This window comes from Delphinapterus leucas, chromosome 15, assembly GCF_059928025.1.
Source record: "Delphinapterus leucas isolate spDelLeu-1000000601 "Yukka" chromosome 15, BTC_Dleu_Yukka2, whole genome shotgun sequence".
Classification (NCBI taxonomy): Eukaryota; Metazoa; Chordata; class Mammalia; order Artiodactyla; family Monodontidae; genus Delphinapterus; species Delphinapterus leucas.
Window position 1 is genome coordinate 59,997,292 of NC_143143.1, and position 18,136 is coordinate 60,015,427.

An 18,136-nucleotide genomic window follows, 5' to 3' on the forward strand; every position below is an offset into this window, starting at 1 on the left:
TGCGGGTGTAAGGGGTTGGCTTGAAAGTTCGGAGTCCCTGAGCGCGCCCAACCCGGGGCCCAACTGCCCTCCCCAGACGCCCGAGGCGGCGGGCGTAGTTCCAGTTTGGGTGCTAGCTTTCACTCCGCGGACCGCGCCCTTACCTGGCCTGCGCCCTTCCACTTCCGGGCAGCGCGTTTCCCCTCTAAGGCCCCCAGCTGGGGATGGTCCGCTCCGGGCCAGGGCTGCTTCGGGTACCTAGCCGGGCGAGAGACCGTGGCCCGGGTCGGGTGTGCGACAGAGCCTGTTGCCGTACGGGTGATGGCAGCGGTGCTCTCGGGGGACAACTGGGCGTCAGGGATCCCGCGGCTTTCCACGTGTTCGCGCCAGCTGAGCCCTTTACGTAACCTTTTTATATAAGCCGCACGTCCCGCCCGCACTCGGGCCAGCGGGGGTTCCTGGTGGCCCATCCCCCGGGAGGCCAGCCGAGTACTGCGCCGCCGGGGTCCTGCCAAGGTCGGCCGACCAGTAGCAGCCGGGTGAGCCCACGCGGGGCCGGGGCCCAATCACAGGCGAGAACACCCAACCAACAAAAAACTGGCGCCAAATTCCCGCGATCGGGCAGCGGCCTCCGGTCTCCGCAACCGCCTGCGCACCGCAACCTCCTCTCTTCCTTGCCTGCGCTGCATGAAGAGGAGCTGTACCCAGTAGGCCCTAATAAATACTGATTGGTTGATTGGATTGGTCGGTTTAATTGATTCATAGGTCTTGCCTGGGAACCGCCCGCACTGGGACGGAATCCACGCCCCGTCTCCTATTAAGCTCCTTGATCCTGGGCAAAACATTGCCCCACTTGGAGCCTCAGTTTCCCCTTCTGAAAAATGGGTAGACTCGGCCTTGCCTCCCAGGGTTGATAGCCCCAAATAAAAATATATATATATTATATAAAATATTAATATATAAATATTTAGATTTTGATATAAATCTAAAGTGGCTAATTGGGTGCAGGGCTGAGAGTGCTGAATGTAAGCTCCATTTAGACATGAATCTTTATTTTGTTCACTGCTTTGTACCTCAGTGCCCAGTAGGTGCTCCATATTTGTAAACTGAATCTACAGATATTGAGTGCCTGTAATGTGCTAGGCACCGTTTTTGTTCTAAATTGTTGGGGAAAGAGCAGTGAACAAGACAGTCTCTACCTTAGTTGAGGTTCTGTGCCTCGTCAAATCATATGGGTGACTTTGTGCAAATAACACTTTCTTAAGTGTCTCTTGTCCTCATCTGTAATATGGGAAGAACAGTAGTTGAAGGATTCACTGAGGTTAGACAGTTAAAGCGCTTAGAATAGGACAGGGCCTTGCACACATTAAATGTTAGATATTATTAAATAAATACATAGGATCATTTTTGACAATGTAAGTGTAATAGAGGAAAAGAATGAGCTAAAGAGTGCCTGGGGGTTGGGGACAGGCCACTTTGTTAGTGTGGTCACTAAAAACTTAACTTTTTTTGGATAAAATTTCAAATTTACATATAAATTACAAGAATAGTAAAGAATCTCATATTTTTAACCATAATAATAATTTGTTATATTTTACTACATTTGCATTATCATATTCTCTCTTGTGTATTTGTTTGTGTATGTATTATATATAATATGTATTTGTATTTTCTTTTCCCCCAAAACCACTTTAGACTAAATTTCAGACATCATTCCCCTTTCATTCCTAAATATTTCTGTGTGTTCTTCCTAAGAACATGGATATTCTCTTGCAAAATCTCAGTACAATTATCAAAATCAAGAATTTTGACAATAATGCAATTCTTTAATATGTCTTCCATATTTAAATTTTGTTAATTGTCCCAATAATATAGCTATTCCCTACGATCCAGTCAGGATCACTTTGCATTTAGTTGTCATGACTCCAGAGTTTCCTTTACTCTAGAAAGGCAGTTAATTATTCAGCTTTTCTTTGTCCTTTATGACCTTAACTTTTTTTTTTTTTTTTTTGCGGTACACGGGCGGCGTCTCACTGTTGTGGCCTCTCCCGTTGCGGAGCACAGGCTCCGGACGCGCAGGCTCAGCGGCCATGGCTCACGGGCCTAGCCGCTCCGCGGCATGTGGGATCTTCCCGGACCAGGGCACAAACCTGTGTCCCCTGCATCGGCAAGCGGACTCTCAACCACTGCGCCACCAGGGAAGCCCTGACCTTAACATTTTTGAAGAGTACTGGTGAGTCATTTTGTAGATGTCCCTAAGTTTAGATTTGTCTGGTATTTTCTCATGATTAGAATTAGGTTATGCATTTTTGGTAGGAATGGCACTGAAAGGAGTTGTGTCCTCAGTGTACCACACCAGGAGGCACATGGCATATTTTTATTCCAATACTGATGATGTTCACTTTGATCATTTGGTTAAGGTGGTGTCTGCCAAGGTACTACACTGAAAAGTTACTATTTTTCCCTTTGTAATTATTAAGTGTCTTGTGGTAAGATATTTTGAGACTACCCTGTTCTTCATCAGACTCTCACCCACTGTTTTTAGCATTCATTTATGGTTCTTGCCTGAGTCAATTACTCCCATGGTTACAAAATGCTGATTGAAAGACCTCTGTATTAGTTTGCTAGGGCTGCCATAACAAAATACCACTGACTGGGTGGCTTAACGGAATTTATTTTCTCACAATTGTGGAGGCTAGAATTCCAAGATCAGAGTGTTGGCAGGTTTGGTTTCTCCTGAGACCTCTGTCCTTAGTTTGCAGATGGCTGCCTTCTGGCTGTGTCCTCATAAGACATTTTCTCTGTGGGGATATCTTTTCCTCTTCTTATAAGGACACAGTCGTATTGGATTAGGGCCTACCCTAACTGGCTCATTTAACTTAATCACCCCTTTAAAGACTTTATCCCCAAATGTATTATTGATACATTCTAAGGTACTGGGGGTTGCGAATTCCACATATGATTTTGGCAAGGGTGGGAAGGGGGGAATTAAGTCTATACCAGTCTATAACAACTAAATCTATAACAGTGACACGAGCTGAGACCTCAAGCCAGCCATGCTAAAACTAGTGGAAAGGCATTTCAGGCAGAGGGAGTAAGTATAGAAGCTGTGAGGAACATGACTGATGTCAAATTTAAGCCAATGGGTGAGAATGTGAAATGGTACAACCACTTTGGAGAAAAAAGGTTTGGCGGTTTCTTATAAAGTTAAATATATATCTACCCTATAGCCCAGTAATTTCATGCCTAGGTATTTACCCAAGATAAATGAAAACCTGTGTTCACTAATAAACTTGCATAAGGATGTTTATAGTGGCTTTTTCTATAAGTCCCAAACTGGAAAACACTCCAATGTTCATCAATAAATGAAGGGATAACCAAATTGTGGTATTTTTGTACCAAGAAATGCTGTTCAGTGGGGGAAAAAAAAAAGGAATGAAGTATTGATACAACATGGATGAATCAAAATAATTATGCTAAGTGAAAGAAGTCAGGAACAAAAGGGTATATACTGGATGATTCTATTATACAATTCTTGAAAATGCAAACGAATTTATGGTGACAGAAAGCAGATTAGCAGTTGGGGTGGCGGAGAGGGGATGGAATACAAAGGGACTTGAGAAACTTTTTGAGGGGATGGATATGTTCGTTATCTTGAAATTACCTTGTGATACTTTCAAGGGGGGAATATGTTCAAAACACTTCAAAGTGTACACTGTACACTTTAAATAAGTGCAGTTTTTGTACATCATTTTTGCAGCTTTACCTCAATAAAGTTGTAAAAAAAAAATGGGGAAAAAGAGTCCATACTATTTGATTCCATTAACGTAAAGGCAAGCTACACTGATCTGTGGCGGCAGAAATCATATCAGTGGTCACCTTTGGGTGGGAATTACTGCTAAGGGGCAGTAATGCATACCAACTAGAAGAACATTCCATGTCAGGGGGAAGAGCAGGTGCAAAGGCCCTGAGATGTAGCACCCAAAGCGGCCAGTGTGACTGCAGCGCAGGGAATAGGGAAGAGTAGTGGAAGCAGAATGGTGATGCTCCCTTCCCATCCCCGCTACTTCAGTGGGTAAGAACACCCAAGGGGCAGCTGGCCCTGGGGTGGGGGGGAGGGGTTCTCTGGGAAAGCAGTAGGCTCTGGGCTGGGAAGGAAAGGTTGGGTGAGTGGAGGAGTGTGGAAGGGATGGAAGCTGGGAGAAGGCTGAGACTACTCCAGTGGGCTGGGTCAGAGGGTAATGGGAATGAGGAGGGGGCTTGGGAGTCGAGGGTTGGGGGCTGGAGGTGGCACCGGGCCATGGCAGAGAATCGTCTGAAATGGCGGTTGTAGCAGGGGAGCTGAGGATGGGAAGGGGTTAAGGGGAGAGAAGCTGATATGGGGTATGGGAGGAGGACCTCAGAGGGGCTGTGGATGTTCTGAAGGAGAGAAGCTTGAGGTGGGTGCCTCAGTGGAGGGTGTACTCTGAGTGGGGGACGCTGGGGAGGGCTGTAGGGAGGCTATGCCTTTGGCTTGAACTCCCCTCGCATGATGGAACTGGATTTCAGAGGCTCCAGGAGGGCTGTCTCCAAGAAAAACTGGAGCCTGTCATGCTTCCTAACAGCCCGAAGCTCACAACAATTACAGGGAGATACGGTTAACCCCATTTTATGAATGGGAGGATTGAACTTGGAAGCTGTCACGTTACAAGCAAGTGGAATAGCTGAAATGTGATCCCCAGCAGCCTTGGGTTTTGGTGCCCAAACTCTTAACTTTTACACAAACCGGGGTTCTCCAGCTCAAGTGCACCTCAGCATCACCTAGATTGCTGGACCCCACCCCCAGAGCAGCTAACCAGTAAGTCCTGGGTAGGGCTTGATTATTTTCATGCCTCACTAGGTCCCAGGTGATGCTGATGCTAACGTTGTTGGTCTAGGAAGCAAACTTTGAGAACCACTGCATTACACTATACTGCCCCTAGACTGAGCACAAAGCTGAGGCAATTGTAGAGGATTGGAGTCCTGGCAAAGAATTTGAGGATGGATTGGAGCTACTCACAGAAAACTAAGCAAATAAGCCAAGGTGATTATTAAAGCCAAAAAAACAAAGACAATTTATAAGAAGAACATTGTAATCATCATAAACTACAACGCTCAGCTGGAAATAATATTACACTGTCATTATAATCGAAGAACAGTAATTGATTTAACCAGAAATTATGATATAATTATTTTGGGAAAATTGGAGCAGGAGGGTATGTGTGTGTGTGTGTGTGTGTGTGAGAGAGAGAGAGAGAGAGAGAGAGGGAGGGAGAGACTAAATTTTTATTCTCCATAGCTGTAAGTTAATAGAAAAGGTCTAAAATTGGAAAATCTTGAAGTGACACCATAGTCAGGTATAAAGAAGTAACCATAGAATGAGTTATTGCTTCATGGGATGGGACTTAGTGGTGAGAAAGGGGATTTTTGTTATAAGCCTTGTAACAGTATCTAACTCGTAGTAGTAATTAACTCTTAAACATTATGTATATTTATTACTTGGATTGAAATTGAAATTAAAAATAAGAGTGGGTGTGGGCTTTGGCCACCACTGAAACAGCCTGTCAGCTTGGTGGCGCTGTTCAGCTTCTGGCCATGAGGTGCTCCTCTTGTCCTTGAATCGCCTAGAAGTGATTAACAAGTAGTTAAGTACCCAAATCACACCCTGGGGACACCACACTAGAGATATTGCACCCACTGAAACTCAACAGAGAGGGCCTCTTGTTTATTTAACAAGGGTCTGAGTCACAGAAAACAAAGATGGAAGCAGATACAGCCACCCTGTTTCCCAAACTTAACGGATTGTTCTCATTTCACATGTTCTTCCCATCAGCCACTTCAGGGCTCTGAAATTCCAACCTTTCCTCCTCTCCCTTCTGGGAATGTCATAGAAATTCTTTGTCAGGCTATCATCTGAGTATTTGCTGCAGAAAATTGGTTGCTAAGTTCTTAGGAGTTGTTTATGGTTTTTAGAAAGGTAAAGGAATACAGTGAGCTAGCAGGGCAAAGTCCTTGATTCTATAACTACTGGGACATTCAAAATAAACTATTGGGGAATCTGGTTGAAAGGTACACAACCATAAGGCACCAAATTACACTCATTGATCAAAGTATGAAGCATACAGCCTTTTAGGAAGGCAATTTGAAAATTTGTCTATTAATATATTTAAAAATCCATACACTTTGAACCAGCAATCTCATTTCTAGGATTTATCCTATAGAAATACTTACCCATTAGTGGAAAATATATGTGCTGCAAGAATTTTTATTGTGGTCATTTGTAATAATAAAATATTAGAAATACTCAAGTGCCAGAGATGGGATTAGTTACATACAGCCACATATTTGAATATAATGTAGCCATCAAAAAGAAGGAGTTAGCTCTGTATATGCTACAGAACAAGTATTCACAACATATTGTATATGTTGTGAACAAGTATCCACAACATATTGTTATATAAAAAGCAAATGTAAACTAGGATCTGTAGTATAACCTCAAATTTTGTTTAAATATGTATAAATAGTTGCTAGCCTTCATTGAGTTGTTTTTCTGTATTGGGAGCTGCCCTAAGTGCTCTGTACATATTAATTTATTTATTCCAATACACTGTGGGGTAAGTTTCATTATTATCTCCATTTTCCATAGAAACTGAGGCACAGAGAGGTTATGTGACTTTTTCAAGGCCATAGCACTAAGAAGTGATGGAGCTTGGTTTCAAACCAAGGCATACCTGATTCCAAAGCTCGTGGTACTTACATGTTACATGTACTTACGTGTTAGTTTCTACATACATAAAGGAAATATTTGGATAAATAATACTCTAGATGCCAAGAAGAATTCTCTTTAGGTGATTCTTTCAACACTTCTGTATTATTTGAAAGTTTTACGTACATATTTTTGGTATTAGTTTTTAAGTACTTTTTTGTAGATATGAAAAAACAATAAAATTCAGTTTAAAAAGAATGTGCAATAATGCAGACTGCATCTCATCGCTCATTTGCTCAGTGAGTACTGATTAAGTTCCTACTGTTTGCTGGATTAGAGACTGAGATGAATGAAACCCAGTTCCTGTGATGGAGGAACATAGAGTCTTGTGAGGACTGGAAAGAAGCAGCCAGTGCTCAGTCTTTTCTGGCTCTATTGCACTGTGACTTTCCTTTAGATTTTGGTTGGCCAGAGAGAAATGAGGCTGCGCCATAGGTATCAACACTCAAAATTTCCTCTTTCAACTAATGGAACCAGGTGCTATGCAGGGCCTGAACATTATACACTGTCTTTCTTCCTCTATAGAACTTACTATTATTGGTTCAACCAACATTTAGTGGGCATTAGGCCCTGTGTGTGAGTTGGGGATCCAGAGATGAATAAGACAAGTTCTCTGCTGGTAAAATCTGGTGTTGTGAGGAAAACTGCTATGTTTCTAAATAGTTATAGTTTTCCATTGGTGAAAATAATGATTCCAACAAACAATTAAGAAGTACTTACTAGGCACTGATTCATACACTTCTTACATATACTAACTTACTGAATTCTTAACCCTCTGAGATACTATTGATATTATTATCTCTGTACTATAGATGAGAAAACTGAGGCACAGAGAGTTTAGGCAACTTGCCCAAGATCACACAGGTAGGATGTGGATGATCAGGAAATTCCAATCCAGGTAATGCTTAGAACAGCACAACCAAACAGCCCAGCTTGTGGGAGAGCAATCATGATAAAAATAGTATTAACAACTGTAACAGTACCTGTCACAAACCACACAGAGCTTTGTGGGTTTTAAGTGTTTGTATATACGTGTCTCAATGTTAGATGATCCCCAATATAAAGTGGGGATATAAAATATCCTCCCATATTTCACAGTGAGAAGGTTGCAAAAAAGAAAATATTTGGAGGGCCATCTTGAATATATAAATTCTTAAGGCTGTAGATGAAATAATCAAATGTCTATGTATAATATTTAATTTATTATTTTAGGTATGCACATGCTTTCAAGATTATTAGTATGTTATTTAAATAATGTTATTTAAATATATTATATATTAATAACTAATATATTAATTTAGAAATATTGGGTTTTTTCCTAATCTGACACTTTACAAAACAGCTTTATTTCATCTTGTCCTGTGCCTCTTTGATCTCATATCTTTATTATCACTAGGGATAGTTTCTGAATCATCCAACTCACTTTCTAGATCACATACATTTCACTCCTAATTTGTTTGTGATCCAGCACTTTCTGAGCCTTTATATAATGCTGTCATTGAAATATTTTATCCTTAAAGTCCCAGTTCACTCAATCTTAGGACAGTATTGTTTTTCTGTTTGCCCTATTGGTTTATATTTGTGATCACAACATCCTAACATTTAATGGATTACTTTTAAAGTCCTCTTTATAAGGCTTGCATCTTTACAAGATCAGCCCCTAGTATAATGACTACATCTGTGTCAAAAACTGGTTTTTTTTAACCCCTTCCTTCAGGTGACTTCTATAAATTGGTCTTTTGCAAACAATACTTTGTTGTTTAAAGTTATTGAGAGAGTCTAGGGAATATGAAAGACTGTGAGGCTTCGTAAGAACTTAAATATAAGGCAACTCCCACTTTCTTCTGAGGGATAATTTTTGGGGGAAAACCATCCTGCCTTATATCCAGGTGTAGATGACACATTAACCTTATCTGTTAAACTTGGCAAACTTGCCTGTACAAATCTGTATAGTGGGCACTATCCTCACTTAACACATGAGTAACTTGAAACTCAGAGGTGAGGTGACTTGCCCAAGGCACCTCACAAGTGGCAGAACTGGAACACAACTTGAACCCCAGTCTGTCTGATCCTCTCACCCACCCTCTCCCATTAAAGCACCAGGTAAGTTTCTAAACCACTTTCCTAATTTAGATTGCTGGCCCTGATAAGAATGTGGGGCTGTGTTGACAGAACACTAACACTGATTAATTTATTGTTCTTCTATCGCCTTATGCTTGTATAGCTGTGTGCAGTGTTTCATAAAGAGAATGGCAAAGCAATTTGCAAATATAAAACCCAGATGCTTAATTTTAATTTCTGGGTTTCTGTTTCAAATTTATTGTAAAACAAGGCAGGTTGTTTATACCGTAAATAAATGCCCCAGTGTCTATAAAGATCCCTGGAAGCTGCTTTTAGGTCCTGAAGTGGCATATTTGCTTACATTTGTTTTGTTTTTGAAAAACAACCCCTTCAGGTATGAGGTGGGAAGAGTCAATGGTAGCTTGTTTGGGGGTGCAAGTTCCCCTACAAAGCTGTGCTGGAGCTGCTTCCCCCAGGCTCCTGAGAGCTGTTCGTGCACATCGTTCCCCAGCACTGCTCAGTGACATCACAGCAGCAGCTGGAAATCAGCCAGGCAGGGAGAATTTACACCATGGAAACTGGCAAACCTTACAAATCAAGGTTCCTTCCATCCCCCTCGGCCCCTCCCCCAAATAATTTAACCTCCCTGTACCTTGTGAATAGCAAAAGTACTTCCCTTCTAGGTTTTCTGAAAATTTAGTGAGATAAAGCATGTAAAGCACATGGCACTGCTTCTGTGTTCACTTATTTAGAAAAGTAATGCATATGCCGGGTTGAAAAAAATCAAACAAACAAAAAAGTTTACAGTAAGAAGTAAGTTTCCTTCTCAACCTGGACTTCCATTCCAATTCCTATCCTGAAAGGCAGACTGTTTCTCAGAATCTTTTCAAAGATGTGCTCTGCATATATAACCATATATACACGTATACAAATGTGTATATATATATTTAATAGGTATATTTGTTTTTAATTAATTAATTAATTTTGGCTGTGCTGGCTCTTAGTTGTGGCATGAGGGACCTTTAGTTGGGGCACGCATGTGGGATCTAGTTTCCTGACCAGGAATTGAACCCGGGCCCCCTGCATTGGGAGTGTGGAGTAGTCTTACCCACTGGACCACCAGGGAAGTCCCACAAATGTGTATATATATAAATATATATGTAGTTATATATATACACACACACACGCATTTTTATTTTGGCTGCGTTGGGTCCTCGTAGCTGCGTGCGGGCTTTCTCTAGTTGCGGCGAGCAGGGCGACTCTTCATTGCAGTGCGTGGGCTTATTGAGGTGGCTTCTCTTGTTGTGGAGCACAGGCTCTAGGTGCATGGGCTTCAGTAGTTGCGGCGCACGGGCTCAGTAGTTGTGGCTCATGGGCTCTAGAGCGCAGGTTCAGTAGTTGTGGCACACGGGCTTAGCTGCTCTGCGGCATGTGGGATCTTCCTGGACCAGGGCTTGAACCCGTGTCCCTTGCATTGGCAGGCAGATTCTTAACCACTGTGCCACCAGGGAAGTCCTGTATATATTTTTAAACGGCAGCATTTTACAACAGTGTTCTGCCCCTTGACATGTGCGCACACACACACACACACACACACACACACACACACACAACAAGGCATATACTTCTCTATCTCTATATCTACCTATGATTATTATAAACTGGCTTACATAGATCTAACTTGTTATTTTTTAAAATTTTTTTTGCGGTACGCAGGCCTCTTACTGCTGTGGCCTCTCCCGCTGCGGAGCACAGGCTCCGGACATGTAGGCTCAGCGGCCATGGCTCACAGGCCTAGCTGCTCCACGGCATGTGGGATCTTCCCAGACCGGGGCACGAACCCGTGTCCCCTGCATCGGCAGGCGGACTCTCAGCCACTGCACCACCAGGGAAGCCCCTAACTTGTTATTTTTAAGGGCTGCCCATTTCTCCATTTTTGGATGCACCATGGTTTATTTAACCAGCCCTCTGTGGGTGACATTCAGGTTTTTCCCCATCCCTTGCCAGCACAATGGGCATTGAATAACCTGTCTTTTGCACACAAACACGAGTGTATCTATAGACTCAATTCCTGGAAATGGAACCATTGGGTCAAAGGGTATAGGCATTTAGAGTTCTGGTTTGATTGTCACATTGCCTTTCAGGAGTTGTACCAATTTTCTCTCCAACCCATGGTGTAGGCGAGTCCATGAATCCCCACAGCCTTGGGACATGGTCCGACTTTTCAATCTGTGCCATCTGGCACCCTGGATAGGTAAATGGTCCTCATTATTATTATTGATGGAAAAACTCAGGTGTGAGAGTGGCCCTTGGGCACTGGATTTCGGTGAACTCTGCTTTGCAGGCTCTTTATCATCCCTGGTTTTCTTGAGTGAAGTTTCTCAGGAACATTAAGGATCAAGAGGGTGAGAAGCTCTAGTGCTCTGGGAAGCTCTAGTACAGCTTGTTCCCTGTCGTAACAGAATCAGCTTTTTGAAATGCAGGCCTTGTCATCTTGCTCTCCTCTCTAAAACTTTCTGTGGTTCCACATTTATCAAAGTTCTTGGACTAGCAGTGCCAGCATCCCCTCGAACTGGTTAGGAATGTACATTTTCAGGCTCCTCTGCAGACCTATTAAATCAGACACTCTGCAGGCGGGGCTAAGCTTCAACAAGCCCTCGGGTGATGCTGTTGTGCACTCAAGTTTGAAACCACTGCCTTACAGAATGAAGTGGCCCCTTTCCACCATGTGGCTCCAACCCACCTTTCCTACTATATTTCCTTCTGTGTCCCACAGCTTCTAAACACACCTAGCTACTGGCTTCTCAAACCTCCCTCCACTTTCTCACCTCTATTCTTGGAACAGAAACCTCTAGTTGTCCCCCAATTTCTTATAGAGCAATAGAAGCTCGCATTTTATTCTTTTTTTTTCTCTCTCTCTTTTTGGCTGCCCCATGCGGCATGTGGGATCTTAGTTCCCTGACCAGGGATCAAACCCATGCCCCCTGCAGTAGAAGCGTGGAGTCTTAACCACTGGACCACCAGGGAAATGCCAAAGCTCGCATTTTAAAATTGCATTTCCCAGACTCCCTGGAAACTATGTTCTGGCAGATGGTTTATGAAGTGTGCAACTTCCGAATTGTACCCTCTGAAGGAAGGAGCATGCCCAGCCTTCTGCTTGCCTACTTCCACCGGCTGGAAGGCAGACCTGATGGTTCTGAACCACGAAAACAGGTGAGGGCTGGGCCTCAGGTGTGGTGGAGCATCAGGAGGGATGCGTCTGGGACCCTGACAATGTGGGGTGACCACAGAAGCCAGAAGACCACTTAGCCTAGACTGTGAAAACAGAAAAAGATAAACTTCCATTTTATTTAGCTCAGTGTTACCTGAGGTTTGCATGATCACAATTGACCATCTTACGTAATGCAATGCCTTCAGGTGTTCTGTGTTCCTCCACTTGCCTGGCAACAATCTTCTCTTTCCTTTCAAGAGACACTTTTAGCGAAGCCGTATTATTTTAATAAGAATACTGACAGGGCTTCCCTGGTGGCGCAGTGGTTGAGAGTCCGCTTGCCGATGTAGGGGACACGGGTTCGTGCCCCGGTCCGGGAAGATCCCACATGCCGCGGAGAGGCTGGGCCCGTGAGCCATGGCCGCTGAGCCTGCGCGTCTGGAGCCTGTGCTCCACAACGGGAGAGGCCACAACAGTGAGAGGCCTGCGTACTGCAAAAAAAAAAAAAAAAAAGTCTCTATTTTAATTTCAAATATAGTAAATACCAGTTGATATAGCCTACATAAATGAAAATCTCTTTGTGGCCCTCAGTTCTTTATTTAAACTTTTCATTTTGAGATCACTGTAGATTCACGTGCAATTATAAGAAATAATATGGAGAGATCTGTGTACCCTTCACCCCGTCTCCCCCGGTGGTAACATCATGCATAACTTTAGTACAATATCACAAAGAGGAAATTGGCAGTGATACAATCCACCCATCTTATCCAGATATCACCAGCTTTACATGTATGTGTGTGTGTGTTTAATTCTGTGCAACTCTATCGCATGTGTACATTTGCGTGACCTCTACCAGAGTCAAGATACAGAGCAGTAGTCCCCTCGCAAGGATCCCTCGTGCTGCCTTCCTGTAGCCACAGCCACCTCCTTCCCTCTCCCCTCCCTAACCCCTATTCTCCCACTCTATAATTTTGTCAGTTCAAGAATATTATATAAATGGAATAATTCACTATGTAACCTTTTGAGGTTGGCCCTCTCACTCAGCATAGTTCCCTTGCGATCCATCCATGTTGTTGCATGTATCACTAGTGTGTTCCCTGCAACGGCTGAGGAGTGTTCCAGGCATGGATGCACCACCGTTTGTTTAATTGTTCTCCTGTGGAAGGACATTAGGGTTGTTTCTGATTTCTGGCTATTATGAATAAAGTTGTTATGAACATTCATGGATGGGTTTTTGGATGAATGTAAGTTTTCACTTCTCTGGGATAAATGTCCCAAAGTACAATTGCTGGGTAGTATGGTAAGCACATGCTTAATTTTGTAAGAAGTCACTGTACCTTTTCCAGAGTGGCTGAACCATTTTACATTCCTACCAGCACTTTATGAGTTTCTGGTTTCTCTGCATCCTCACCAGCATTTGGTGTTATCAGTATTTATTCTTTTACCCATTCCGATAGTTGTGTAGTGTTAACCTCATTGTGATTTTAATTTGCATTTCCTGATGGTAATGATGTTGAAAATATTTTCATATGCTTGTTTGCCAGCTGTATATCCTTTTCAGTGCAGTCTGTCCATGTCTTTTGCCTATTTTCTGATTGGATTGTTTGTTTTCACTCTTGAGTTTTGAGAGTTCTTTATGTATTCTAGATACCAGGCCGTTGTCTGTTATGTGGTCTGCAAACATTTTCTCCCAGTGTTTTTGTCCTCTTCACAGGCTCTTTCTCAGAACAAAGGGTTTTCATTTTTAAATGATCCAATTTATCTTTTTTTTTTTTCCTTTATGGGTCATGCTTTTGGTATTAAGTCTAAGAACACTTCACCTAGCCCTAGGTCCTAAAGATTTTCTCCTATTTTTTTTCTCTAAAAATTTTGTAGTGTAACATTTTACATCCAATCTTTAATCCATTTTGATTAATTTTTTTGTTAAGTTGTGAGGTTTAGGTCAAGGTTCATTTGCCTATGAATGTCAATAATTTCTAAGGGATCCTGGGACCAAAGATTCAAGAACTACAATAAGGTGTATGAGGTACTCCAAGACAGGTATGTGCAAAGTGCTATGGAAAGGTTATCTTTGAGCAAGGTAGTTCTGGAAGAATTCCCAGAAGAGGTGACATTTGAGTTCTGCTTTGGAGAATGGATAGGATTTTACCAAGCAGAGGGGAAGTCTTGTTGCTTTCCTTTGTCTCCCATAGCCAGAGATATTCTCAGTGATGGGGTGAGTTTTAAAAGAGGGAAGTATGGAAAATAAAGAGAAGGACCTAAGAAATCAGGCAGACCTTGATTGAAATCCTCCTTAACTAGCTAAGTTACCTTTCCTAAGCCTCAGTTTTCTTATCTGTAAAATGGGGGGATAATTCTTTCTTTTCAGGGAAACTGAGGATTAAATGAGATGTATGTAAACTGGCAAGCAAGGTATCTGACACATGGTCGTCAGTCCATTAATTACCTCCTCCTCCCCTTTCATGATTCCGTTTACCTTTTCTCCATGTGATGGAGTTAGATCCTTCCTTTGATGTTCAGCCTATGCTTAATTTCATTCTTTCCCCCCCTTATTGCTCTAGATGAGTGATTCTCAAATTTTAACTATATATCAACCGTCACAAAACTGATACTCAATATTTAGTTACCGAGAGCCTTTTAAAACACAGATTGCAGAATTTCTGATTTAGTAGGTCTAGGGTAGGACCTGAGAATTTACATTTCTAACAAATTTCCAAGTGATGCTGATGCTGCTGGTCTGAAGACCACACTTTGAGAACCACAGCTTTAGATATTCCCTTTAATTGTCTCAATAAACTGTATAGAAGGAACCAAAATATCCACATTCTATATGTAAGTAGATTTTCAAGGAAATGCTTGTTGTGTTTGTTTTTCAAAATTCGCAGAAAACTCAATGGGGAGACTTCTGGTTTTAAGATGGCTGACTTTTGTTTTTAATTTCGGCAAAAAAACACACAACATCAAATTTAGCATCTTCACTGTTCTTAAGTGTGTAGTTCAGTACTATTAATCATATTCAAGGGTGGCTGAGTCTTGTTTCTATCCTGTTCTCTTCTTATAAAAGCCACACCGGACACAAGGAGAACATGCAAACACCCTCTCTATCTTTGATGAAACCAGGAGACAGCTCCAACCCTGAGACAATAAATGGAGACAGGAACTGGGTTGGGGAGTGGCAAGCGATTGGGCAAAATGGAGGAGGGTCAAACCATCCAGCGTAAGGAGGGGCATATATCGAGGAAGAGCCCATTCACCCCAGAAGCCCGGAAGGCTCAGGAGCTGGGAGAACCAGGTAGTGCAGGAGGTGGAGATGAAGCAGGAGAATTGACCCAAAGTCTCTGTTGTGGGGTATCTTGACCCCTTGCAGTCAGGCACTCACCCCTCAGAGGATACCTGGGATCGAAGCTCTAGAGAAATTGAACCCAAGAGGTCCCAGATTTAGTGGCCACCGTATAGGGAAAAGGTGGGGGCAGGGGCATGGTGGGGGCTGGACTAGACTTATGGGTTGACTAAAAAGCTGCCCCCTGAATGATGACACCCCCAGTCTGTTCCCAGCCGAGCTCCAGAATATTTACACCTAGGCTGATTAAGCAACAAGCCCTGCGCACCCCACCCCGCTGCAGCAAGCAGAGGATTTGAGCTTCACTTTATAAAGAAACCCAACTGCCCCAGAGAAAAGACTGGCTATTGTGATATTTGAGTCTTCTCGGAAAAATCTGGCTGGCCACTTACTTACCCTACAGTGAATCACATCAGTTTCATGCCCTCTTCATGCTTGCCAAGCTTTCAGTCAGCTTTCACCTGCTTCACTTTAAAATACAGATCATTAGTCACTTGAGGTAAGTTTCCAGTCTGAACAAGAGAGACCCAAGAAAGTACTGCCTGAGAGGCAGTGCTTTACTGTGACTGCCATTTTGACATTCTCTTGGCTTGTTTGGGCATCTGTGAATGAAGGATTGACTTATGTAAAGGGTCTTAACTGGGTATCCCTGGACAGCGGGTGTCAGTGTGTGCATATGGGCTCAAGTCTGGGGTAGAACCCACCAGATCCCCTGGGGGTCTGAGATGCACTAAGAAGTGATGAGCCACTTATTGATTGGATTTCTAAGCTCTCTCGCGGCGCTCATTCATTGAGTGTGTTTTGCCCTCTCACACCTCGGGAACTCTGCCCACACAGGTACTTTGACTGGATCAACTTTTCCTTTATAGTGGAGTTAATTCCTACTCTTCCTTCTAGACTCATCAGAAACATTGGGTTTTCTAGGAAGTCTTCCCTGACCCCAACCTCCCTTCTGGGTTGGGTGGTCGCTTGGTGCATCCTCAGACCTCTGTACACCTTCCTCATCTCCTTCAAAGGGATGTGTCTGCTGCCTCTGGATGCAAAAGCCCCTCTTCTCCCAACAGCCTAGCTGGAGAGCTGAGTAATAATATCCCGGCAGCACCTGCTTGCCCAGTCCCAGTATAGAGCACTTGTTAATTGGGCTGAGAGCTGGGCTGGATGAGTGCTCAGGAGTAGATCAGCTCAGGTCTTTGAGTTACACTTTAAAGCTCAGCAGAAGGCAGAGTGAGCTGGCTGGAAAAAGAAACAGGGGACGATAGGGCAATTATTAAAACTCTTTTTGCCTCTGTCCTTAGGTTACCTTCTAAGGCTCGGCTTACTGAGGCTGTTTTGAATACTGTGAACATGAACTTAAACTTGGTAAAGGGAAATCAAGATCAAGGCAACACCTCCCCACTCTGATTCAGCACCAGATGCTAACATCTGTCAGGAGAAGGGTGTGAAGTGTCTGAGTCAGTCCAGCCCTAAGCCACATGATATGTGGAATAGACATTTTATTTTTATTTGGGGGCCACCCTGCATCTGAACCCTTTCTCTATATTTGGAGAATTTCTCATGTTTTGAGTCTTCATGGAAGGCAGAGACCACTTCACTTCTGTTACAGAGGTTTTAGTCTCTAACATTTCTTTTTCATTATTTCTTAGAATTTCCATCTCTCTGCTTACATTGCCCATCTGTTCTTGCATGTGGTCTACTTTTTCCATTAGAGCCCTTAGCATATTGATCAAAGTTATTTTATATTCCCAGTCTGGCCACTCCAGCATCCCTTCTCTTCCTGAGTCTGGTTCTGACATTTTGTCTGTCTCATCAAACTGTGTTTTTGCTTTTTAGTATGCCTTGTAATTTTTTTGTTGAAAGTCAGGCTGGATAAAAGGAACTCTGGTAAACAGGTTTTTAGTGAAGTGGTGGTAACGTGGTAAGAGTGGAAGCATTCTATAGTCCTACAATTATGTCTCAGTCTTCTAGTGAGCCCATGTCTCTGGGCTGTGAGCTTCATAAGCATGTCTCAGTTTTTTCCTCCCTCCCTTAGATGGGGCAGAATGTGTAGAGAGGGCTGGAGTTGGGTATTTCCCTTCCCCCAGGTCAAGTAGCCTCTGATAAAACCCCAATAGGTTAGGCTCTGGTAAAATACTTTCTCTTGAAGGCTGGTCTTCTGTTAAGAAGAACAGAATGCTCTGGCATATTTTAAAATACAGTATATTTCCTCTCCCCCTGCCAGAATCATGAAGGGATTTCTCTCCCATATTCACTGAAATTCCAATATTCACTGTGAGAGCCTGGCTGAGCTCCCAGGGGTGAAACTCATAAACTGTGGGGGCTCCTCCTCTAGAGTTTGTATCTCTCAGTCTTATGCATGCTGAGCTTCCAGCAATCTGTCGATTACGGTTCAGGTTTTCCTACCCTGGCACTGGTTCTGTGGAGGTTTCTGCTCTAGTAAGTTCGACTCTCTGTATCTACCTGTCTCTCCAATTTTGGGGGCTGAAATTTGCCCTGTGACCTCATTTCTCTTACAGACCTAAGAGTCGATTTTTCAGCTTTTTACTTTCTGTTAGGACAGAGTGACAACTTCTGAGTTCCTTACATGCTGGACTGGAAACTGGAAGTCAGTGATTTTTTTTTTTCATTGTGGTAAAATATACATAACATAGCATTTATCATTTGAACCATCCTTAAGTGTCCAATTCAGAGGCATTAAGTACATTCACATTGTCGTGCAACCGTTACCACCATCCATCTTCAGAACTTTCTCATCATCCCAAAC

The 18,136-nt window shown here is 42.9% G+C and overlaps 1 protein-coding gene and 1 long non-coding RNA gene across 3 annotated transcripts in view; one reads left to right on the forward strand and one right to left on the reverse strand.

Annotated features, from left to right (window-relative positions):
• Nucleotides 1–475, reverse strand: part of STK35 (serine/threonine kinase 35) — a 41,496-nt gene extending 41,021 nt beyond the window's left edge. Inside the window, exon 1 of the mRNA XM_022592828.3 lies at nt 144–475. Coding sequence (XP_022448536.1) covers nt 144–449 — 306 coding nt within the window. The 5' untranslated portion in view covers nt 450–475. The remainder of the gene's footprint in view (nt 1–143) is intronic.
• Nucleotides 476–638: 163 nt separating this feature from the next.
• LOC111184365 (uncharacterized) overlaps nt 639–18,136 on the forward strand; it is a 59,954-nt gene continuing 42,456 nt past the window's right edge. For both annotated transcript variants that reach the window (XR_002647247.2, XR_002647245.2), the window contains exon 1: nt 639–2,212. This is a non-coding gene — a long non-coding RNA (uncharacterized LOC111184365). The remainder of the gene's footprint in view (nt 2,213–18,136) is intronic.